The sequence below is a fragment of the Zonotrichia leucophrys genome, chromosome 2, assembly GCF_028769735.1.
Source record: "Zonotrichia leucophrys gambelii isolate GWCS_2022_RI chromosome 2, RI_Zleu_2.0, whole genome shotgun sequence".
Taxonomy (NCBI): Eukaryota; Metazoa; Chordata; class Aves; order Passeriformes; family Passerellidae; genus Zonotrichia; species Zonotrichia leucophrys.
Genome location: NC_088171.1, coordinates 105498408 through 105522561, shown reverse-complemented (window position 1 = coordinate 105522561; position 24154 = coordinate 105498408). Strand labels below are relative to the sequence as shown.

The 24154-nt window shown below is 40.5% G+C and overlaps 1 protein-coding gene across 1 annotated transcript in view; it reads right to left on the bottom strand.

Moving 5' to 3' along the window:
- Positions 1 to 3270: 3270 nt before the first annotated feature.
- The window catches only part of COLEC12 (collectin subfamily member 12), a 94965-nt gene continuing 74081 nt past the window's right edge, over positions 3271 to 24154 (bottom strand). The window contains exons 3-10 of the mRNA XM_064705943.1: positions 22414 to 22536; positions 16164 to 16262; positions 12633 to 13679; positions 10731 to 11219; positions 10473 to 10609; positions 9640 to 9749; positions 7803 to 7948; positions 3271 to 6616 (exon numbers count right to left, since the gene is read on the bottom strand). Coding sequence (XP_064562013.1) covers positions 6597 to 6616; positions 7803 to 7948; positions 9640 to 9749; positions 10473 to 10609; positions 10731 to 11219; positions 12633 to 13679; positions 16164 to 16262; positions 22414 to 22536 — 2171 coding nt within the window. The 3' untranslated portion in view covers positions 3271 to 6596. The remainder of the gene's footprint in view (positions 6617 to 7802; positions 7949 to 9639; positions 9750 to 10472; positions 10610 to 10730; positions 11220 to 12632; positions 13680 to 16163; positions 16263 to 22413; positions 22537 to 24154) is intronic.

The window sequence follows — 24154 nt, the reverse complement described above, 5'->3', positions numbered from 1 at the left end:
TGTTATGTTGTTTCTGAGAAGAGAGCTCCTCTGTGGTTGATCTTACTAGAAACCACAATCAGGGTTCATTATGCTCCTCAATCATTCTCTGTATTTTTTTCTTCCACTCCCTGAGCTGTTCCTTTCTATTTTTCTCTGTTCCCCTTCTGTCGTCAGCTCTTCTCACTTGACCTTTTCTCTTTCTTATCTCCTGCAGTTTCTTTGAAGCACAGCAGGAAAGCAGGGTTGCCCCAGTCTGTCAGATGATGGGCCAGTGACAAGGCTGTGCCTGTAGGTAAGTCTGCTTCTGACAGCAGATAGCGTGAAGCTGTCTGTTGTTCAGATAGCAGTTTGTGCTGCTCTCACAGGCAATAATCCAGGAACATTATTTGCCTGCTACAGTGGGATACTGCAGTGCCAAGGATGCTTTGTCTGATTTTAATTCCCAGGCTTTTATTTTGACATAATAAACCAAAGTGGACAAAAATACATTGTTGCCATTCAGAAAAATGATTCATCATCTGTTTTATGAGTGTGGGTAATAGAGATGGAATTAAAGAAATGTCATCTTTGCAATATGCCCAGACTTCTGAATGAGAAGGATTCCTAAACAAAATCCTTCCAAAGTCACATTTCAGACTTGTAGCTTCCATCAGCAGGACCTCTGGCAGGGCTGGCAGGAGCATGGCTGCAAACATGGGAAGTTTGGAAGCAATCCTTTGAGCCTGGAATCACACTGATGCCTGAGCTGGGGATTTGTGCCTTGGCAGGACAGATAGAAAAAGTAGAAGTCACACTCTAATCTCTGACTTGGAGATTTTAATCTATTGAAGAACAAGGACCTAGGTATAACTTGAACTTAGATTCTGCTCTGGTGTAAACCCAGAATAAGTGTGCTTAAGCTCAGATACACAGACTGATTTTTCAAATGCCTTATAAAATGTGTTACTGCCTTATAAAAAGCCAGGCACTGGTAACCTGCTCTAATTCAGCGGGAAACCACCCTTTATACCCGTGTTGTTTCTCTCTGCTCTCCTGCAACACTAACAAAAATGAGTATGGAAACTTCCACCATTCATCAAGATGCCCAGAGTGTCCTCAGATAATCCCTTGTGGGGCTGGATGGTGGGATCAGAGCCAGGCTCTGTCATCAGGGCTCCCCAGCTGGTCAGAGGGATGTGTTTGTTCCCAACCACCCCTTGCTGTGTCTCAAGATGAATGGCTCCACACTGACCACTACAATTACTTGACAGTCCCAGGAGAGATGCTGTTTAAGCTGAAGGACAGCACTGTAACCAGAACAAATGTGTCTAAACTGGACATAATTGCATTCACACTGGTTATTAAAAGAAGATTCCTAATAAAGTTTTTGAAGAGCAGCCAAAATTATTAAAGGGATATAGCAACCCATAATTATTTTTAAAATATAAGTTGGTATGGTTTTGGGAAGATTTATTGAAGTTGCAGAGGAGTCAGAGGTCTCAGCAGTCCTTTAACCTTCTTGTTTCTGACCAAGGGGTCTCTTGGTAATTTAGTGTCAGGTGTTAACTCTTACCCACACAGGACATTGCTCTACTCTGCTGCTGCTCTTCTGCTCTGATCACACTGAGCTCTGCTCTCCAAAACAGCAGCAGAACTGGCTGCCTCCCGTGTGCAGGGTGGTGGGGGAAGGACGCCCTCTGTTTGATTTAGCATTGAAAAGCCCACCCCCCTTACTAAGGTGTATGAAAAATAATTTGCTGTGTGTCAATATTGGTTTCAATGGAAAAAGTCACTTCTAAAAACTACCTACCTGATAAACAAACCCAAAATCTCTAAAATAAGACCTCAAAATTAATCACATTCTTGAAAATCTCCTTTTTCTTCCAGTCACAAAATGGGGCTGGCAATACTTACATGCCTCTGGGAAGTTCCCTGGGTAAGAAAATCATAATGGCATGCAAGATCTTCTCCAAAAAGGGCATTATTTGCCTGGTAATTTGGTTTTATTGTTTTGGTCTAAAAAAATCCCAAAACATCTCCACACAAACTTCGTAGTGTTACACTGAGTTTATTTTGAAAAAGAAATCAAAGAATGTTTTTTCATCTCTGAGCCAGATGGGAGGAAAAAACAAACGTATTCCACCATATGAAAGAAAACAGATGAGAACTTTCAAAAAAAATTTTAGCCAAGTTCTTTTAGAATTTTTTTTCCAGTAAACAACATGGAAAAAATGCAGTGGAGATGGTGAATGAACAAATAGGCTCTGGTTTTAGGAAGGCCTGGTTTCTGGCGAGCAAGGGTTTTGTCTGTAAGGCAGTTTACTGTCCCATTTATAGATGCCCAAGGTATCTCTGAGTGTGGGTAAGCACTGGGAACTTCCTCCTCCAGCTCCCGCCCAAGCCCTGGGGAGCCCATGGTGTCCCAACGGGGGGCAGTGCCAGGCATGGGCAGCTGTCCCACTGCTGGCCTCTCACCTGGGTGAGCCCCAGCACCTGCACAGGGCAGTGCAGAGCCTGCTCCGGGGACAGCTCATGGAAGAGCCGTGGAAGAGCTCTGGGGAACACAGACACCCACAGAAGTGAGGGAGGAAAAGCAAAGCAAGGCTGGAGACTGCGTGTTCTCTTTGGATGCTACAGATGTGTGAGCTGCTGTGCTCTTGGGCAAGGAGCCTGCACTGGGGAAAAGTGGTTTTGTTTTCTCACGTGTGAGTGGACTCAGCCACCCTGCTCCTTGCAGATCAGTTTGTTCCCACAGCCAGTGGCTGCCCTCTGACCAGCTCCTTGCCTTGCCACTGCTCAGACACCAGTTCCTGCTACTTGCTAAAAGCAGAGTAGCTACTTGCCAGGAACAGAAAGTTAAAAGGGGAGGTCAGCTGTCTGAGAGAGAGAGGAATAGCAAGACCAGATCAGCCATTATAAACAGATAATTTAAGCCATCATAATGGCTAATGTGGGGGCTGATGTGACTTAGTTGAGGACATCCCTCACCTGGAGGCTCATATGAGGTGTTTGGTGTGCTAGGACAGTAAGCAGCAAAGGGCTTCAGCCCTTCTTAAAGGTCTTGTTCAGATAAGACCTTCCAATCCATGTTCCTATCCCCTATGTGCTGCAAGAACAAGGCACCTAAACCTGCAATTACAGGATAAGATAGCCCCAGACATGCTCAGAACCAGGGTGAAAAAGAAGGCTTTAATGGAAAAAAGCTTCATCAGTTTGATTTTTAATACCTGTGAATGCTCTGGGTCCACATCCCTCTGATTTCCATATCCCTCTTGGTTACACACACATGCACAGAGTTAACAACATTAATTTCTGTGTTTTCACTTAGTGATTCCTTTATTGGAACATTTGCAAGTATTAATTATAGACAACAAAGGAAATGAGAGTTAAGATTTATAAGCTCTAATCAGCTGAAGGCATTTCCAAATAAATTAATGAAACAAGTCAGAAATGACATTAAGAAATCCAGAACTTAATGTAAATCACAATGACTTTGTACCTTCTCTGCCTTTCCCTCTTCTTTTTCCAACAGTCCAGTGCTTGCCAGGGTATATGAACTTTTATTTAATTTTTATGTAAAACAAGAAGGATGATGGGAATGTGTGCTCAATATGACAAGTTACAATACTTGTGTATAAGAAGGAAAGCAAAGCTCAAGCTGGGACAAAATAATTTGCTATCACTCAAAAATTTCCATAAAACCTGCATTATTACTCAAACCATACAGAAAGATTTGATGAAGATGTTTTCCCATTAAGGAGTGGCAGGTGTGACTTTCATGACAATTGGCCCATTCTGGTGTCCTGCTTGTGCTCCTGCCAATCTGTCCTTTCTGTGATGTGTTCCTGAGCTGTCTTAACACTCTTGGTCCTCTCAGTGATTTCAATTCTTGTTGCCATTGGACACCTCTGTTTCCTTCCTGCAGGAATACTAGGTCAAAAGGATGGTCTGTCTCAGCACGCCTGGCTGCTCAGGCCGTGTTTTAAGGATGACTGGCCACGTCAGGCACGCAACTGCAGCATCCCTCTTCATCCAATTTTGTCTAACAGCTGCAGTGTTTGATTCAAGTGTGTGAACAGAGGGTGTGAGCCCAGTCACGTCTCGTTTCTCAGTGTCCTCAGCTTGTCATTCCTCTGGCTGGGGGACACTAGATAACTCTTGGATAATCTGATCTCGTGTATGTACCATCACTGCTGTTGCTGAAGGAAGAGAAGGATGAAATCTGGGCAAGGAAGCAATACAGCTTGGGCTTAAACAGACATTTCTCATTCACTTCTTTTGGTGACAGAAGTCTGTGACATCAGTAGAAAGCATAAGGAATGTAATTTAATGTGATAGATGCTAAAAACAGGCTTATTTCACTCAAATAAGACAACATTCAAAACAAAGGTAGCAGTCCTTCCACTTCAGTGTGGCTCTTCAAGGCTCCACTCACCATGGTTTGTGAGGCTCTCTGGGCACACAAAATACTAGTTTTGTACCCCATTATCCAAAAATAGCAGTTTAACATTATCTCCACAGACAATGTGTAAATATATATGTAAACACTGCAGCATGTGTCTACACACAACTCCTTGGTACAGCATGACAGTGCATGGCAGAATCAAGTTGTATTCAAAACCTTGTGAAAAAGAAAAGGGTCACAAAATCCAGACAAGCCCTGCCTCCACGATGGTGACACAGGGTTTCTGCAGCTGCAATACATAAACCTTTTTATGTAATACATATACCAATTTTCGTGTTGTTCCTGTCTCATATCTAATTTGTAGTCACAGAACAGTTTCCCAAATGTATCATTTTGTGTATTTTGAAAAAAAATTATAATTGAAATTTAAAACACTTGAGGGAGTGAGAGATGTAGGGAAACAGCAGTCTTTAATTGATTGATCTTAGGAGCAGTATTTGAAAATCTGAAGTACGGAATCTTGTCTCTGTTTCCAACAGAGCTGGAGTATTTCAACAAACTTATCTGCATTCAGCCAAGGTAAATGGCAGGTCAGGAGGCAATGGAAAAACAGCTCTCCTTCCCAAGAAGCCAAAACAATTTCCTTCATTGTAGAGCATGTGGCCATGAGAAGGGTATAAAAATTGGAAACCAATACCAAGGTTTCTGCTAATGAATTATCTTGCTAATTTTTTAAATTCCTGATAAGCTGCCTAGACAATGGCTCATGGGACTGTGGGGGAAACTGGATGGGTAATGGTATAATCTCTTTCTGCTTTGCAGCATATTTTATTTTCTGTTTTGTTTGGGAGAGAAGTACCAGTCCAAGAAAACAGACAGATTGATTTACAAAGCACTTTGGAGAAGTGCAAGTTTATTAGATTTTTCTGAGTATGGCATGTTTTTGTCACCAAATCTTGAAATCTGTCTTAAAAACAAACATATTGCAGTGTGTGCAGCTTCTTTGTTTCTCTTTTCATAAAGTCTCTCATCTGGGCTTGACCTGCAGTCATGTGTGGCAACTACTGGGGTAGAATTCCTTACAAGAAGGGAGAAGGAATGAAAACATTTCAAAATTATTATTGAAAATTGGAGATTTACTTCCATGGAATTTTCTCCTAAGAGGGAGGGAGGGAAGGAGGGAAGGAGGGAAGGAGGGAAGGAAGGAAGGAAGGAAGGAAGGAAGGAAGGAAGGAAGGAAGGAAGGAAGGAAGGAAGGAAGGAAGGAAGGAAGGAAGGAAGGAAGGAAGGAAGGAAGGAAGGAAGGAAGGAAGGAAGGAAGGAAGGAAGGAAGGAAGGAAGGAAGGAAGGAAGGGCTGGCTTTTATTAAAATGGTCTTTCCATAGTACCCCAATGAAACACTGGCTGTGATCAGAGCTATAATGAGTATCTAGTCCTTAGTCAACTTAATTGTTACACATGCAGACTAGACTGCTTACAGTAAGGAAAACACTATCTAAAATCTGCTTTAAAAGTTATTTAACCAGAACAAATCATCTGGGAAAGTAAAAATATTTCTAACTGGAAAAATATTTCTCTATAGCTGAGCTAGGCCTGATAGCAAACCTTAATGAATTATTAGTACCTTTATTGTTTTCTTTGGCCCCTGTGCACTATATTTGTAAAAAAAAGTCAGTAAAAAAGAGAACAACTGTAAAAAGCAAATATTTTGTACAAAAATACAAAGTTTTAAAAGCTCTTAAAAGTATATTCCATATTACTGATAAGAGTTGGACTATATATATATATTTATATAAAATCTATATATTCGTGTATCTGTAGAATTTTCCTACATTTGGGATTTTAGCAAATTAAGCAACTGTTTACACAGTTGCTTTATGTTTTTCTATGTGAGTGACCAACAGTCTTACTCAGATTTATAGAATGTCTTTTCTCAGAAGACACAAGCTGGTTATGGATGTGGTTACTGGTTGGGAAGAAAATCTAAAACAGAATTAGTCCAACAGTATTTCCTGATGCTGAGGGTCGAAAGGCCTTAAATAATTACAGGATGCTGGAGAAGAGTTATTGCTGAATTCCTTGATGCTTTAAAATCAGTTTTCAGTGCTTGCTTTTTTTCTGTTTTCTTTTTTTTTTTCAAATTTGGAAGTCAGTGTTGCTCTTTCCCAGGATTTTCTTCTTCTTTACATAAATTTCCTTAATATGAAGATATCTGTAAAATTACAGCCTATTACACTCCAAGAATTTGCCCTACAGTATGAGAGAAAACAAGAAAAACAAAGAGAAAATGAAATGCTGTAAAAAGCCTGTGAAGATTAAACAAATTTCAAAAGAGAAAACTTACAGAGATCAAGGTATGGAAAAAATTTGAGCGGACTCATACTCAGATCCTGAAAGTCCTGGAGGATAAATATTTGTAAACCTTTAAGTTTTCTTAAAATAACAAATGTATGTAGGAAAACCAGGGTAAATCTTATTGTTACTTACACATGGTCCTTCACTCTGGACATCTAAACAGAATTATACATACAAAACTTGTTCAGCACTTAGTTGTGTCTTAGGGGACCATGGATGGGATGTAATTTTGGCTCTGGCTGACATTTATGTCTGCCTTCACTGAAATCCAACCAACAAGTTTCCAGTTGGAGGAGCCAGGCACCCTTGGCAGAGCAATGTTTAAACAGGTTGTATGGAGGAGATAATGTTTCAGGCAGAGCCCCAGCATGAACACAAACTTTTGTGCCACGTTTGACCACATTCTGTGGCAATGGGGCCGGGCTCTAAGCGGCCATGGGAACCACCTGCCCTCTGCTCCTGCAGAAATGCCTGTGTCAACAGAGAGAGATGCCCTGTGGCAAACACCTGGCTGACTGCTGGCCACACCAGCAGCTTATGAGCCCTTCACTCCAGCTGCAGGATAAGCTGCTGATGGCCTATGGACCCAGCTTCTCAGTCCCATGGGACATCTCCTGGTAGTGACAGGAATTTTAAGATCTCCTCAGCAGTCACCAAGTTTGTGCTTCCTATTGCACAAACTTAAAAAAAAAATATTTTATGGTTTTTGAAGACTGGCTCCTGAGCCACTCTAAGGCCAGCTTTCCCTGTTGTGTGGCCACTGAGCCTATAAAGGCAGCTTCCAGCATGGGTAGGATCTGGAGCTTGTGCCAAATCATGCCCAAAATTTTAGGCAAGTGTAAAGCCTACAGGAAATGGTCAAGATTCTGGGCATTCCATGGCTATAGCCAGCTTCGAAGCTGCTTTTTCCAAGTGCAATAAATCCAGCACTTGCATGTGGATCTGAGTAGAAGTGCCTCACATGTGATTCCCCCTCTTCCTCAACAAGGCACTGCTGTAGCATTTAGCTAAGATCTCACCTCTAGCTGCGGGACATTTACTATGGGCAAGAGGGAATAATCAAACCAAGGGCCTTGCTTACCTTTGTCCATGTCTTTTTCACAGATGAAATTGTTAGCATCTTCACAGTGGAAGTCATTCCAGAGCCCAGCATAGATCAACCCAGCACAATCTTCCCCTGGCCCGTGATTGTGATCCCAGTTATCAGGCTGCCCAGGTTTCCAGTTTCTTTCCACAAAAAAGCAAGAGATATGATTGCACAACACAGCACACATGGCAGGTTTTCACCACAAGAAATTAACGAAAACATCATGAGATCTGTTCTGAACGGGAAACACACATTGAAACAAACAATACATGACTCTTGCTGAAAATGGAAAACAGATGTATTACAGAGAAGGGAATCTATTCGGCCTCAGGCTGCCAAAACTCAGAGACCTAAATTTAGACCAATGAACTTTATTTCAGTTTCTGAGCGTACATGCACACACAGTGGGAGTGCTCTGTGCTCCAAGTGCATTGCTCCAAGCCTGTGAAACCTGCACACCGCATTCCCGCTGGCAGATGGGGCTCAGAAGAGCCCACAGGCTCAGAGGTAATGCCAAGAGGTATTACCAAGAGGTAATGCCCTTGCTCACTGCAAAGCTCTCTGACTGCTCCAAAGGTGGGCATCCTGGGAACAACAGCAAAGATCTATGTGTTTTAGGAACACGTGCTCAGATGGGAAGGGAATTCTATTGAGTTTTAAGAAATCCACACACAGTATATTTACACACATCTTTTGAGATCGTTAGCTTTGATGGTGAAATTGAAGGTAGCAAGTAAAAAATCTTGCAGCAAGTGTTTCCTCATCCTGTTTTTGTTTAATGAGTGAGAAATGCTTCCAAACTCAGGATTTAAAAGCTCAGTTTTCCTGAAGAAACAGGTTGTTGAAGGGAGCTTGTGATTGCTGGCTGACACAGTCCATGCTCAGCTAAAAAACATGCCTGCTTGACATAGAGTGTCCAACCAGGCACCTGGGAGGACACACAGCTTTCCAGAAGTAATGAAATACTCAAAAAACCTGTAACCAACAGCTCTGAGGTTATGACAGAGCACCTAAAACCATGGTGCAGTGGAAATCTACTAGAAGCAGCACCTTAAGTAGGATCAGTCACACTGCTGCCATGAAGAGGAAGAAAGATGAAAATGGGAAAGGAGAAAAAGGGGAAAATATTACAGCTCATTTTAAATGAATGTGACTTTGTCCATGTTTTTCATCTAAATGAACACCAATGAGATCATAGCTAATCATTTCGTAACATCTGACTGACTGTGTAACCTGTTTTTCTGAAGCACAGCATGTTAACATCTATAAACTCTTTAGTCTACTTCTCAGTATTAAAAATTTGGGTGGTTTCAATCTGTTCCATTTAGGACAAGTTAGGTGTAGCCCTAGGATTCCTGGAAAGCTGCCAGTTCAGTTCTCAGCTGGCCAAAGCATAGACACCCTCATTTCATGCATTTTCCTTATGCTAAATGCTTTCCACTTGGATTTGGGCTTTATCTAAAGACTGGTCATTTTTTATTAGAACGAGTACTCTATTTATAGCCAGTTGTAATGCAAATAAGGAAAATTCAAACCAAAACAGTAAAACTGTGCTTTCCATCTCAACTTTGTAATAAAAGTCAGAAGCAAAAGTTTTGGCAAGAAACACTGGGCTGCATAGTTATGTGATTCTTTCATTCAACATTCAGTTTTCTTTCTGGCAAGGAAAGGAATCCTTGTGCATGGAGAAGGCAGAGAGAAAAAACCCCAGCACCCTCAGTAACAAATTAAATTATTGGCATCTACAACCATCTGGATTCATTAGATAATTTCTAGATGCTGCTTTTAGAAGTGTCAGCAAGAGCGACAGCATTGCTTTTTATTTACGTACGTGTAAACTGGTAAAGATCCATCCAACCATCTCCATTCATTTTCCTTCTCTGTATCTGTTAGTCCAATCCAGAAGCTGCCTTTCCCAATAATCTGCCTTTTTATCCATTGCTGTGAAAGAAAGAGCTTAGTCCATAACAAGGACAACGGTTTTTGGCACCAATAAACTACACTGGTTTCATAAGCCTCTTGTTATGAGAATACAGTGGGCCAGAGAAATTTTTCTTAGCTGAAGATATGTTTCAGGAGTTGGCCTTGAGACCTCTTGCCCAGACTAGAATCCCTTTCATTGTTTGGATTGAGGTAGAAAGAACTAGGCATGAAAATTGGGTTGACATAAAGCCACAGCTAATATCTTACAGACACAAATTGAAAAAAACCCCCAAGAGTAAGGAATTGTATCTTGACATCTCCACTACCATGTTGAATAGTATTTAAAATATAGTTAGATTAAAGATACTTTTGAGTCATACTAGTCTTAGGCTGCATGTATTAAATCAGATAATTTAAAATTACATTACATTCACTGCTGTGAAAAATACTCTGATAGTACACAAGGCGTAATGGATTCCATCTTTAAAGGTTCAAAACTCCTACAGTTTTCAGCATCTTTTTTGACTGCTCTGTCCCCACCACCTTCTGCTCACACTACCCTTCTGCACAGGGAGAAGCTGCTGATCAGGCACAAGAGGGTGGACAAAATTCTAATGAGTCAATGTGTTTATTTCTACTATATGAATTCATGGTGCTCTCAGCTTCCCACTATCTTGTGGTTTCTGCATGTTAAACAGCTTCAAACTTCCTCCTTGAAAACCAGCAAGAGAAGGTAATTACCTGCTCCTCTTTGTCATTGATGATAACCAAGCGTGATGCTTTCTCTTCACAGAATAATTTTGCATCTTCAAAAACTTCTCTTTCAGTTGAAAAGTAGTAGCACTTTTCCGTATAGTTCTTCCAACGGGGGGAACAACCTGTGATGTGAATTTTTTTTGGGTTAAGCCAGTTATTGGTAACTCAAGGGAGCAGTGATAGGGCCAGTAATAAGTGGAGGAACCCATGCCCCTGCACAGCATGGTGGTGGTGATGGCTTACCATTAGCCTCGGGCACGGGTGTAGGCTGGCTCTGTAATGCCATTGGCATCCCTGGGCCTGGTGGCCCCGGTGGGCCAGGCGGGCCCTTCGGACCAGGCAGCCCAGGGACCCCAGGGAGCCCAGTTATTCCTCGTGGTCCTGGTAACCCTGGGCTTCCCACCGTTCCTTGCAGGCCTTGAAATCCAGGTGGGCCTTGGGGCCCTGGTGGACCATCCTTGCCTGGTGGCCCTGGTGGCCCTGGGTCTCCATTTGGTCCAGGCAGACCGGTCTTCCCAGGAGAACCTCTCTGACCTTTGGAGCCAGGCGATCCTCTTGAACCTTTCCCTCCTTTTTCTCCTGGTGGCCCGGCTGGCCCAGGTGGGCCCTTCTCACCTGCAGGTCCTGGTGGTCCAGGCTCTCCTTTCTCTCCTTTTTGTCCTTTTAGACCAGCGGGGCCAAGAGGACCAGGAGGGCCTCTGTCACCTTTAGGTCCCCTTGGACCAGGAGGGCCTGAAACAATGCAAGTGTACAAAGTGGGGATATGCACAGAAAACAAAACAAAAAGACCACATGGGGTGGGCTTGTTTAATACATCTCAGACCAGCGCCACTGGATATTTAAAAATACAGAAACTGGGCTAACAGCTGCTTTCATCAGTGCTTGTAATAGTGCAGCTGCTTTCCAGGTCCTGTATACTGTTGTCCTTTCCTTGACCTCCACAAAATACAAGATACAGAAAATACTCTGATACACCCAGCCATGTGAACTGGACAGTGACATCGCGCCCCAGGCCACCAGGCAAGGTGCCAGTCTCTGCAAAACTCTGTGCACTTGTCTATACTAGTTTATGCACTAGTGCTGTGTGTTGTTGGTCTTGTTCCCTCACTCTGCCATGCTCCCTTCTCCTTCTAGTCTCATCACTCTGCTCTTAGTCCCAGGACTCTTTCTCCTGATCCTCGTTGTTTGTCTGTCAATAACAGGGTGTCAAAAAGAGACAAAATGATGGATAGTGAGCAAAAGGCCAACTATGGGAAAGACCAGAAGTTGCAAATTGGCCAGCTCTAACAAGACAGGGGACGATAACTCACAACAGGAAATGGCAATACTGTGACAGCAATAAACAACAAAACAGTTTGGGATTCTGTTCATGGATGAGCAAATCCCTTGTCACTACCTTCCCACCCCCGGCACTAATCTACATAATTCAAACTCCTCCAGAGATAGATCACCAAGCTGGAATCATTTAGGCCTGGCTGAAATGAGAATGGTTAAGGTTACTGACATGTAATCTTGGCTCTAATGCAGCCTTAGTTTATTTGGAGCAATGGATTTATATTTGTGATTAGAGGTTTAGGCTGATTCACATCTGATTGGAAATATGAGTGTTCTTTTCATTTGGGATAATATTTGGCTGGGAGAAACCTTTTAAACCTGATGCTATTTATTTCTGGAGAAAATAAAGTATCCCAGGATTAAAAACTAGGCAAAGTAGGATGTTTTCTGGCAGACTAACAACTGGCTTAAAGTGAAATAGTAACTTGTTTTTCAGTAAGGGTGGACCTTTCTGGGAATAGTCCAACATATATTTTTTAGCCATTTCCTCCTTACTGAGGATTGGTTTCTTGAGGTTCCACACCTTCACTCACTTATTTTAGAAACTAAATCAAAAGCAGATCCAGTCAGTCAGTCAGTCAGTCAGACAGAATAAAATTCTGCTAAGTCAGAACCTTCTTTCATAACATCCCCATTTTAGCTAGAAAAATTAGTACAGAAAATTCAAGCTACATGTTCATTTCCAAAGTTTAGGATTAGATAATGGAAAACCTCAGGACTCTGTACCAGCACACACTAACTTCCACAGAACAAAAGAAGTAATGCAAGCAGGAATTCAGCACACACACCATCATTAGGGAAGCTGCATACCTTGTAGGATAGTGAAGTTCTTGATGAGCTGGCCATGTTTGGAATCCACCAGCTTCATTTCTTCCATGATTACTGACAAATTGGCGACTTCAACATCTAATCTTGACCTCATCAAATCCTGTTGCACCTTGAGAGATGCAGAGTCTATGCGAATATTGGCTAGTGTGCTGTTCATAAAAATCAGCTCATCCGAGTGTTTACTTAAGGTGTCCGTACAAGTTGTCCTGACCTCATTGAGATTGCTCGTCAGTGTCCGTAGGTGATGAGCAGTGTAGCTGACATTGTTGATGATATTGACTATATCAGTCTCAAAGACCTGGAATCTTTCTTCTAGATTGGTGAATCTGGCAGCAGTTCTGTTTTCATCTCCTTTATGCTGTTCCTGGAGATCCTTTAGACTTTGTTCATTGGCTTGGGCAATTGTGGTGATGTTCTCCATTTGCCCACTGAAGGAGCTGAGCTGACTGTTCATGTCTTCAAGTGTATCATTGTTGGCTTTTGCCATTGCTGAGTTGTTGGCAGCCAAGGCCTGTAAACTGTGCACTTTCTCCTTAAGCCAGTCAGTGTCCTTCCGGGCCTGAAGGACAACCTGCTGCAGATTTTGAAAGTCATTCTTCATTCTTAGAATAGCCGAGCTTGTATCTTCCATTGACTTCTGTAAGACACTGATAAGATTTCTTTGCTGTATTTGAGTCAGGTTTAAGTTGTTAAGGCTCATGATGACTACACTGTGAGAATGCTCTTGGCTTTGCAGGGTTGCTTGTATATTACTTGTGTCTTGTTGGAGATTGTTGATATAGCCAGTATATGCCTGAAGTGTCTTATTGACACTGATGATTGTGAAAGTGTTACTATCTAAGGCACTTTTCATTTGGTTCTGCCTATCATCTAATACATTTCCAGACTCTTGCAGCTTCTCCAGTGTGTCTTTGTTTCTGCTAGTTTTCTCTGCAATATCATGAAGTTGCTGACGAAGAGCCAGAATGTCAGATCTGAAGCTGGACAGTTCAGTGTTAGTATTCAAGGCTTTTTGTCCAGCTTGGTCATCTGTTGTACAGGAAAAAAAAAAAAAAAAAAAAAAAGGGAAAGGCCTTAGGTTTTTTTTTAACACAGTATGAAACAACACAGTGTATTTTAAGAACAGTCAGGTTGTCAAACTATTCAGTAGGATTTTTATGCTATCTTTTCGAGAAAAGAGAAACGACTAAACAAAGTTCTGCCTCTAGACAGAGAAAACAAGCAAAGAGGAATTGATGGAGACCTTGTGTCTTGCTGAGGAGAACAAAACCGTGATTCTGTCATCACAAATGGGAAAAACTATGGTTAGAAACTGATGAGTATATGCAGTCAAGAATGCTGTGTTCTGAATGAAAACTGAATGGGAAACAGAATTCAAAACATTAAACAGGTACCAGCAAGTGTAGGTTTTGAAGTTACAACTGGATTTTGCTGAAAGACCAGAAGTTTATTTTATCTGTTCATGTTTTCTTCTTTCTTTTCATTGCCAGTGGAATACCTTCATTGTGATTTAGTACATATAGTTCTAATTTTTAAAATCTTGGGTTTAGCTTTCAGTAAGTTCTCATACTTATTTTAAAGCAATCTGGATTAGAGACAAAACTTTGCCAGCAGGCTACTTCAAATATGTCAGGATAAGATATATTTCTGGTTTTGTCTCTAATACATTACTATTGCTTTTAATGACATTTATTTTGCCATTATTGTTGCCTCATGTTCTGAGTTTGAGGAAGGCAAAACCTTTAATCTTTGAGGAACATCTCTGCCTGTGCTTACATTGCCCTATGGAATACTTCTGGAAGCTTGTCCAAGTATGATGAAACATTTGAGACTGCACAGCCTATCATCCAGGACACAGAAACCAAGGAAATAAGCAGTCAACACTTGCTCTCAGGGAAGACTCCCTTGCTTGACCTCAATCACTTCACTATCCTGCTCACAGTCCATATATTTTTGTCCTCATCTACATGGAGCTATATTTATGAATTAGATAGTCTCAAGTCCATAATTTCAGATGATGCCAAGAGAGAGCAGTATGGTTTTCATAAATTACAGTGAATACAGCTGTGTATGGTGCTTTTGTCTGGTGTGACTGAATGAGTCATGATGCAAATGTCAAAGGATGGCTTGTGAGACTTCAGCCTGAAGTGTTTATGGAGTCTTTTGTGGATGGATATCTTCCTGAGCACAGTTCCTCTCCCTGCCATTTCTCTCACTCCCAGATCTTCTCAGCTCTGACTCCATGTTTACCTTTTGGCTGTAGCTCAAATTATACAGTGTTCCTCACACAGCTCTGACAACTGCCAGGTCCTCATACAGCTAATCCCTGAAGGCCTGTCTTCCATTCACCACACACTTTTATCCTTCTGGCCCTACAGCACTTCTCTTACTTTTATGTCTCCTACTCAAACTGCTCCAGAACTTTCCTAACTTCCTCCATGGCAAGGCCACCTAAATGGGAATGGATGATCCTGAGCATCTCACTGAGCTTCCATCCAGCAGTGTGCAAAAATGTGTGGCCATGAAAGAAGCAAAGGTGCTCCAAGTCATGAAAATTTAATCAGCATAATATAATAACACAAATAGAATCCAAAAGGTTGCACAAGCAACCTTTACAGAAGTGTAACATTTACTTCTGTAGATGTGTCAGTAAAAGAACATCTCACTGAACTACCCCATGTTTTTGCACTAAATGTAGCGTACAAATACTTTAGAAGCCAGCTCCTTTTTGAGAGAAAAAAGTTGTAAAATTTTACAATCAAGCTGCAAGCAAAGAAGTTTTCCTAGAAATACATCTCAATATATGATTTACAAAACTAGACCAAATTTATCTCAAGAATCAAATGCATGTGATGTGTATTAATACTTCTACAATAAAAACTGTATGTATAGGAAGAAAAGTAAAAATGTACACTTAAAGAGTAGAATCTTTACCCATGATTTTTTTTTTTTTTGCATCTTCCTGAAAATTGAGAACTTTGATAGTGCTTGGGAGACCCAAACACATAACAATCTTACCTCCTGTATTCCCTGAGATGATCAAGAAATAATTTATGGAAGTAATACACTTGCCTCAGACATAAGAATTTTGAATAGCTGATTATTGTGTACCTTACAAAATGAATCTTAATTGCTAAGCAGCTTCAAGATGACAGGTGCTCATTTTATGTAGAAGCTTTTGCGCTGTAGAACAACTTCGGTTATGTTTTAGATCTCTACCTCAGAGAAGATTCTCTCCTGAGGACAACATTTAAGTGTCTGTTTATTTAAATATAAATGCTTTCAGAGTGACTTCAGTGGGAACTGTAAATTTTGAAGTATTCTTAAAATGCTTTTCTAAGTAGAGCTGATCTGAACTATTTCTAAGTACTTTCCCAAGTACTTGAGAAACTGGAATGGAAGTGCTGTATCTTGTCATAGGCAGAGATTTTTCAGACAAATTTCCTGTCTCAATCTGCCAGGAGAACACCCCAGGTCCATAATACAAAGGGGCTTTGCTTGTGGGTAGATTACCTAATTTCTTCAGATCACTCTCCACTTCTGTGAGCTTTTCTGTGTATCTTCTGTGGGATGTTTCCAGGCCACCTGTCACATTGTCCATTTTTTCTACAACTAGGGGAGAGAGAACAGTGTGTTATGAAAAGAAGAAAAGGGAAATTATGAAAAAAGACTAGTAAACAATAAAGCAAACAAAACCCCATACCATTATCACCAAACAGTAAAAAAAGAAAACATCTTAAAATTGCCTTGCTTGCCATTACACACTGCTGTTGCTCTGTGAAATCTTGGAAGGATGAGCTCCTATTTGCTGGTGGACCCAGAATTCTTCTACTTCTTCAGTCTGCCAGCAGTCCCTAATGATTTTTTTTTGCCCATGAGAAATCTCTCTCCTGAATGAGGAAATCCCTCTTTGTGGGTTTTCCTCACAAACAAAGTAATTTTCTTTTAACAGTATTTCCATGCTTCCAGCACAGTGCTGTGTAGCAAAGGAAAATTGATTGCTAAAGGCTCAGATGTGTGAATGAAACTTCCTTTAATTTTGCTACGAGCCATTTCTCCTTAAAAAGAATTCTTTTTTTTCCTTCTGCCTTTTCATCAGTAAAAGGCACCACCTGGATAGTAAACTTAGGACTGAGATAGGAATTACTAAATGTTTTGGGGGGTTTAAACATATTGATAATGGTACAGATCATTCAAAGCAGTCTTGAAATGATTCTGCCTCATTAAGACTGAAAGGATGGTCATTCAGGAAGTGCAGATTTATGACTGATGTGCCCTTTATTTTGTAATGCCAGAGTACTTTTATTGTCACTGAGATATTCAATTATTTGATGAAATTAATATGGGAATGGAAAAAGCAGAGCAACAAATAAACAGCCCAGGGTGGCTTCCAGTGGCAAAAATGTGAAATTCTTGCAAGGCTAGAGGTAGCCTACAGATTTCACAGTAGACTTTGTCTAACAGCCTTTTGCATTCAAGCCACAACTAGGAGTAGAAATTGCTTCTCATCATGAGATTATTTAGTCCTTTTGCTACACTGGGAGCAGAATGGGTCTGTAACAACCCTGGGAAAGGCTACACAAGTTGTTGTGCCAGCTCCTTTTTTTCAAACTGGAGAAATAAAGTGTTTCCCATCTTTTGAGGTTCTGTAAACATGTGTGGGATAGAGGTACCTCTAACTCTTCCTGTCTGTGAAATGATCTGCAGCTAGGAAAGAGTCTCATAAAAATGTTGTTATGTAAAGGTTTGGGTTTTCCCAAGAAGTGAAATTTAGGAATCTTTTGCTGCTCATGAGCACCCACACGAATCCCAGACCTTTAAAGTGTAGTCCATCAGGTGCTCCTTCTTTATTAACGTTTGCATTTGTTTTTCTGATTCTGGGTACCACAGTTACTGGAGGCTTTTACTGCTTCCCCAAAACCAACATAAGAAAACCAGACCAACACTATCTAATGGAACACTACTGAGGAGTTACAACAGAGAAAAAGTCTCAGGGTCTTCAGAGAGACCATACAGCCTTTGGTGAATTACCTGCCTGCTCCTTTCTAGGCTGCTAACAAGCCAGTAAAAGAGAGACTCTACTGCTTGTGCAGAGTGTGGCTTTCTGTATTTGAGATGATGACAGATTGCTTGCTAAACACCAGACCCAGACTACAATAAAGGCTTTGCTTTTTCAGAGAGACAGTTGCTCAATATCTTCAGCTTTAGAAAGCATTTTTCTCCCCATTATAGCACTAATTTTTCACTGGTTCTTCTGCCCATTAAAGTTGTCAAAATGCTATATGCCATTTTTCCTAAATGAAACCAGAGTTGATTCTCTGTTTGTCCTGCCCTGCTGTCTTCCAGGCTGGAGCCCAGATCAACAAAGGTCCTTCAGCTACTTCTGACACTCCACTGATGCATGTATATGCCTATGCATCATCACATGCAGAGGGAGTGAGGACTTGGCTTTTCCTTCTGGCTCCTTGTTCAGTCTGTGGTGTTCTCCTTTGTCTAGAGAAAGTCACTGCCAGGGCATGGCTCACTCTGGGCACTTAGAGGGAACTTATGAAATCATCTGTATTTAAAAAGCAGGCTTAATTCAAGTGTTTCTGCTGAAGCTGTGCCTTGACTAGCAATGTCACATCACCTGTGGTTCTTGTTAATTCAGTTTTAGTGTAATATTCAACTGTTTCCCCAGTTATACAACACACTTGGAGTTGGAAAATGAAGATATATTATCAGTAATTAAAATAAAAAGGTGATTTCTTCCTTTTGCTGTCCAAATGAATGCTAGTTTTGATGTAGAAAAATGTAATTTCTTTCTTTTGCTGTCCAAATGAATGCTATATCTGAAGTTTGTAAAACTAAACTATCATATAACAAGTATGTTTTCATGGCCGAATGAAATCTAACACTGGAAACTTGAGTTAAAATTTAACCCTGAAGAGTCCAAAGCAAATGTAAACAAAACAGTAGTAATCCTATCAATAAGTAGTTGTCTGGCAGTTAAATGAGACTGAACAGAAGTAATTATACAACAGCATATGGTATTTTCATTGTTCAAAGTGAAAAAACCCGAAGCCACTGAACTCCAGCAGCAGAAACAAACCTGCTGGTCTCTGCAAACCTGACTGCAGGGTTAGCTCAAGGGCTAAGCTGCCATCCCACGGATAAACCAATGCATGTATTTGCTTTATATTGGAGTGGGATCTCATGGTCAAATAAATCATGGGTTTGGGGAACTTGATCCCCTGCCCAAACTCCTTCCCAAAGTAAGTTGTAGCTTATTTGCTTTTCTTGCTATTGCCCTGCATGTGGAAAGGATGAATTTGGGAGAGTAGCGAGAGGTCAGTGTTGTGTTTTTTTGCTCTTGGTGTCAAAAGAGGTCATATGGACAAATGGTCCTGTTACTGGGAATGTCTTTCCTTCCCTGGTAGTAACTCCCACCACCATCTCTGGATGGAGCCTTCAGTGATATGTGAGCGTGTGGAGCACTCTCAGAAGTGGAAGTCGGCCTCTAGCGAGTGTCCCAGACTTGAACAGCCACATTCTACCTTCTCCAGAAAAAGGCAAACAGGCAGAACAGCTGTAATATCCCACACAAAAGGCCACTCTGCTGCTCTCAACAATCTGCCCGCTCTTAAAAAGGCAAAGCTGTGTATGTCTTAACTTGCTTTTGGTTAACTTCACCTTAATTCACAGCTTGGTTTCTCTGCATTGTCATCTCAATTCCTGACAAGATCACAGTGGAAAATGTGGCAAAGATCCTCTAAAGGAAGCCAAAATTTCAAGAAGTTGCTGACCAGAACAGTGAGGAGTGTCTGCATCTAAGCCGCCATGACAAAATGGGCCATTTCACCAGGATGTGTTGGCCCCAGGTAATGGCAGGCAAACTATGTCTGGGAGACAGATAAAAGAAACAGATGAAAGTCATGGTGGGCATTACTCAAGAAACTTAAAAACAAGGACTGACTAGAGAATAAAAACTACCAGAAATTCAGCCTGCAAGCATTCCCTTACCGGAATGAGCCACAGGAAGATCATTCATCTTCAATAGACTAATCTGACACCAGCTGGTGCCAGAAAAATTATAACTTTGTATTTTTAATTTAATTTAATAAAGTATGTGCAAAAAATTGCAGATTACTTTATTAGTGTTTTAAACAACAATTTGTCTTCTCAAAGAAACAGAATACTAAACTTGCCTTGTTATTCCTTCATGTTTTGTCTCCTTGTTATTCATTCATGTTTTGGTTTCAGGGTTCTCCAACATACTATATAATTTTTACCACTAGTTTGGAGGTTTGTTCTGTGTTGACTTTGCCTCCCATTGAGTTATTTTTTTGCTTGCCATATTTAATCCACTGATTAGTAGTTTTAACATTTTAAATCACAAAGGATATTTAAATGCGACGTAGGAAATGAAAGTTTTAAAAGTAGTTTTGGGCTTTATAAACATAAGTGTGGGAGGCAAATTTAATGGAAACTTAGCTAAGAGACTGAAAAAATCCCTGATGCCAGCAGAATTCCTTCTTCCAGTGTAATGTTGCAGTAAAAAAGAGAAGCCAAATTCTGATACAGAGAGGAGAGTTCAAGAACAATATGCTTTTATTCTGAATTTTGTTCTTCCTTTAAGGCCTAATCCCTTCTCAACAATCAAAACTGTTGCAGTAATTAATTTGAATATGTACTTTCAGCTGGGGTTTTATCTACCTTATGTTTATCTAACTTATGCTTTCTGCAAATTAGCATGTAGGTACGCTGAAGACAAAGCTCTGAAACTGCAGGTACAAAGGGCAGAATTAATGTCTGACATATGGCCATTTGCTGCGTGGTGTTACAGAAGGAATACTTGGATTCAACAAGATTTTGTCTCTGCCTCTTTTCCTTGGCATTCAAATGTTACAATCACCAGGCTGGTGAGCAGTGGTCACCAGAATGTCGTAGGGTCTGTGAGTAAGATATGCATTATCTGCCCTCCTACAATCCCTTTTCCATTTATTTTTTGAAGAGGGAATTCTTTTGTCCTTGTCCTGGATAGCTGTGATTTGGTACTGCTGTGGCAGAAAGACTCATCCCTGATGCGTGACTGCTCATTCAAAGAAGGAAGTTTAGAAATGAGTGAAGCAAAGTTTGGGCCTCAAGTAAAGAGCAAAGCCTGGAAAAAAGATGGTGCTAGCAGCCCCCACAGATAAATAAGCTTGAAAACTAGATTGAAATGAGGAAGACAAAATCTTTCTCCCAGACTCTGCTGGACAGTTTCCTTATTGATTCTGCCTCCTCCACACATGTAAATCATTTGCCAAAGCAAGATAAAGAACAGTAGTCTCTCCAACTTGATATGCTGCATCTGATGCTCAGTGAGGGCTCTGAGAAGCCCCAGAAATGATAGTTTTATGTAAAACTCTTGAGGGAAATTCTGCTAAATTCCAGTTGTTTAGTGGCTGGATTAAGTTGGGAAAGACCCCCATTCTCATCTGATGTAAGCAGATTTCTGCAGATTTATATCTGCAAAAGGCCTCCCCTAATCCATTTGACCAAATCATCTTAGATCAAGAATAGGTTTTTGAATCCTGGAAGGCTTTTTGTCCCTCAAAATCTGACTTCCAGAGACCAGTTATTTCAGGAGACGTATCCACATAGATGTACTACATTTTTTTTACATTTGATGTTAATTTGCCACCTTCTGTCTGCTTTATCATGAAACAAGATTACCTAAGTCTCTCTATCTGTTCCTCACATTCTCTCTTTTCCCTGGATAAATCTTCCATCTAAACAAAACAGTTTTAATTTTCTCCCACTCAAAACTGTGCCAAATCCTCTTAAATAATTATTTATCCTTTCTATTTCTACAATTTCCTTTTCTTTCCCTGGCAAAGGACCAGAAGTGATGTCAGCTGTGCTATGAGTGCAGCTGTTGGCAGCACAGGATACACTGCATGCTAATCACATGAATATTTACTCAGCTCCTTGGAGGAGTTTTGAAGCTACTCTCAGAGCCATGCTCAAACAGGTAATTTAGAACTAGCTTGGTTTTCTCTGCAACAAGCTGTGAAGCCCTGTTATAATGCTCACAATTATGTTGTTCACTTTCCTTTCCATGCCAGAAATTCACATCTTATTTATTTAACCTATTATAGATGTAACTGCACAGTAAGCAGGTGTTTACATCAAAACATTTTTATAAATGCCCAAGTGGCTACAGTTAATTCGTGACAAGGATTTATGGGAATTTTAAGCCATGTTTCCCAGTGTGCCCAACCAATGACTTGCATAAATGAAATTCTCGCCATTACTGGGTTGCTCAACTACCAGAATCTTTGAAATTACTGTTAAAAGCATCTAAGTGTCTTTGTTCATCACAATTATTGTGGATAGTCAATACACTGGTACCTCCTGGTTTAATTTTTCTTCTTCTAGATATTTCAAATTAATATTGATACTACATTTTGTTCCTGTGATAAATATTATATTAGTAAGATATTCCTGTCTGTTGCACATGTTACACAGCTTTGTGTCTTCCAGTACTCCTTCTTGGTGGAGGAATGATCATTTTGTTTCAACTTCCCTTTCAAATGTCTAATCTGGTTTCAAAAATTCATAGTTATTTGAAAGTCAAATTCTAAGGTTGAATTTTGTTGTTATGTACATACAAAAAACCAACACTGCCCAAGTACTGATATTTAGGCTAAAATGTGACAAATTGCCCAGCTAGCTAATAAGTGACAATGTGTTTGGACACTTGTCTGAAAGTGCAATGTTGGTCTCAATGCATACATACCTTTGTATCCCAGAATGGCTACTGTGATTGTTAACAGGGCACACAAAATGTATAGTAAGATGATGGAGAACTTCAGTGCCCAGTTATTTTTACACTTGGTACATTGGCTCCCCTCCTGAATACCTGCAACAGAAAATTTAAAGAAATTTAAAACAATGGCAAAGAACACATTGCTGGGTTTGTCTCCCCATCTCCTTTCCTCTGTTTTCTAAAGAGCAAATTATTTATCTCAGCAGGTGATGTTTACATATGGGGTGCCTATTTGCCTGTGCTGCCAGGATAAAAAAATCACAGTGGTTAGAACATCTGCACAGTGAAACAATCACTTTGGGATTTTAGCATGTGTAAGAAAAGTAGGTTCTGCTTCACTGGACAACCTCTGGCTTTCCTGTGAAGGTGGCTATTTTCTGATTGTGCTAACAAGATTCTGGTGAGTTTTGGAAATAAAACCTTTATTAGCATCTCCTCTGTCAGGCATCACACTGCAGCAGCTCTTTCTTAGCATTCGGTATCCCTATGGGGGCAAAAGGACACAACAAATGTTCTGGCAGAAAAAAACCACAGGAAAAAAAGAGCATTGTGAAAGACTGGTAGGAGTAGCTCTGCTTTGTGACAATCACCACAGACAGTTACCATGCAAACACTTTCTTTCCACAATGAGACTTCTTGCATATTTTTGGGGGGTTTTGGAGAACACTATTTCCACAGAAAGAAGAGATGCTATACTGATACAGTGATCTGTTCATCCACAGAAAAAGTGCTGGTGAATTTCTCTTTGTGGACAAGTTAAGAAAAATGGCCTCAAACTGATGAAAGAAAACAGAGCTATACTAGTCTATATTTAAACTTTTTTCCAGAACAGCTTGGTATCTTTGAGTCTATTATGGAAGCAATTTTCCTATTTTCCTCTTTTGTGCTCCTTGGGAATAGCTCAAGAGTGTTGGGAGCATGGGTTATTAATCAGAAGCACAAATGTGTAAAAACCTGAAAACTGGAGCGATGTGCTGGAAGAAACAGATGGGATTTATCCATCTTTCCAAGGTGCACTAAGCAGGCCAGGATTAACCTAACTTTCTGTGTCTGTCAGAAAATGCATTTCTTTGATATTCACTCTATTTGTGTACTATTAGGGGAGTCCCACAGGAAAGCTTTAAGCTCTAATAAATTCTATGTACCAGATTACTTAACTAATCAAAACTTGCTCTGCAGCTTTTTATGAATAACTTATATTTCCCCCGAGGCCTAACACACAGATGATTTTACTTTTCCAAACTCATAACCTTCTACAGAGTGTTTTTTTCTTTTTTTTTTTTTTTTTTTTTGGAGAAAAGCACAGGCCACTTCCCCTGTGTTCAAGAAGGATGGGTGACCAACATAATGAGTTAAGTCAACTGCATTTCTGTCTCCAATGACATTTTCCAATGGCTTCCTTTAAACCTAAGATACTTGAAGAAGGAAGGATTACCATATTGGAGCAACCGAGGAAGAGGATTTACACAAATTTATTTGACAAGGCATTTTCTTCAATCTTCTCTGCACATATATACTCGCTGTGGTTAAGGTGGAAATGCATCTTTTTCAGGTCTTTTCCACATTACATCATCACATGCTTTTCCTAAACTTTTCAGGTGTGACATCACATTCTGTTGCCATGTGATGAAAGTGATGCCATGATTTGGGTTCTTGTGGTTTAGGCATAAGACCAGCTGGGGACATCTGGTTCTTTTTTCAGGAACATTAT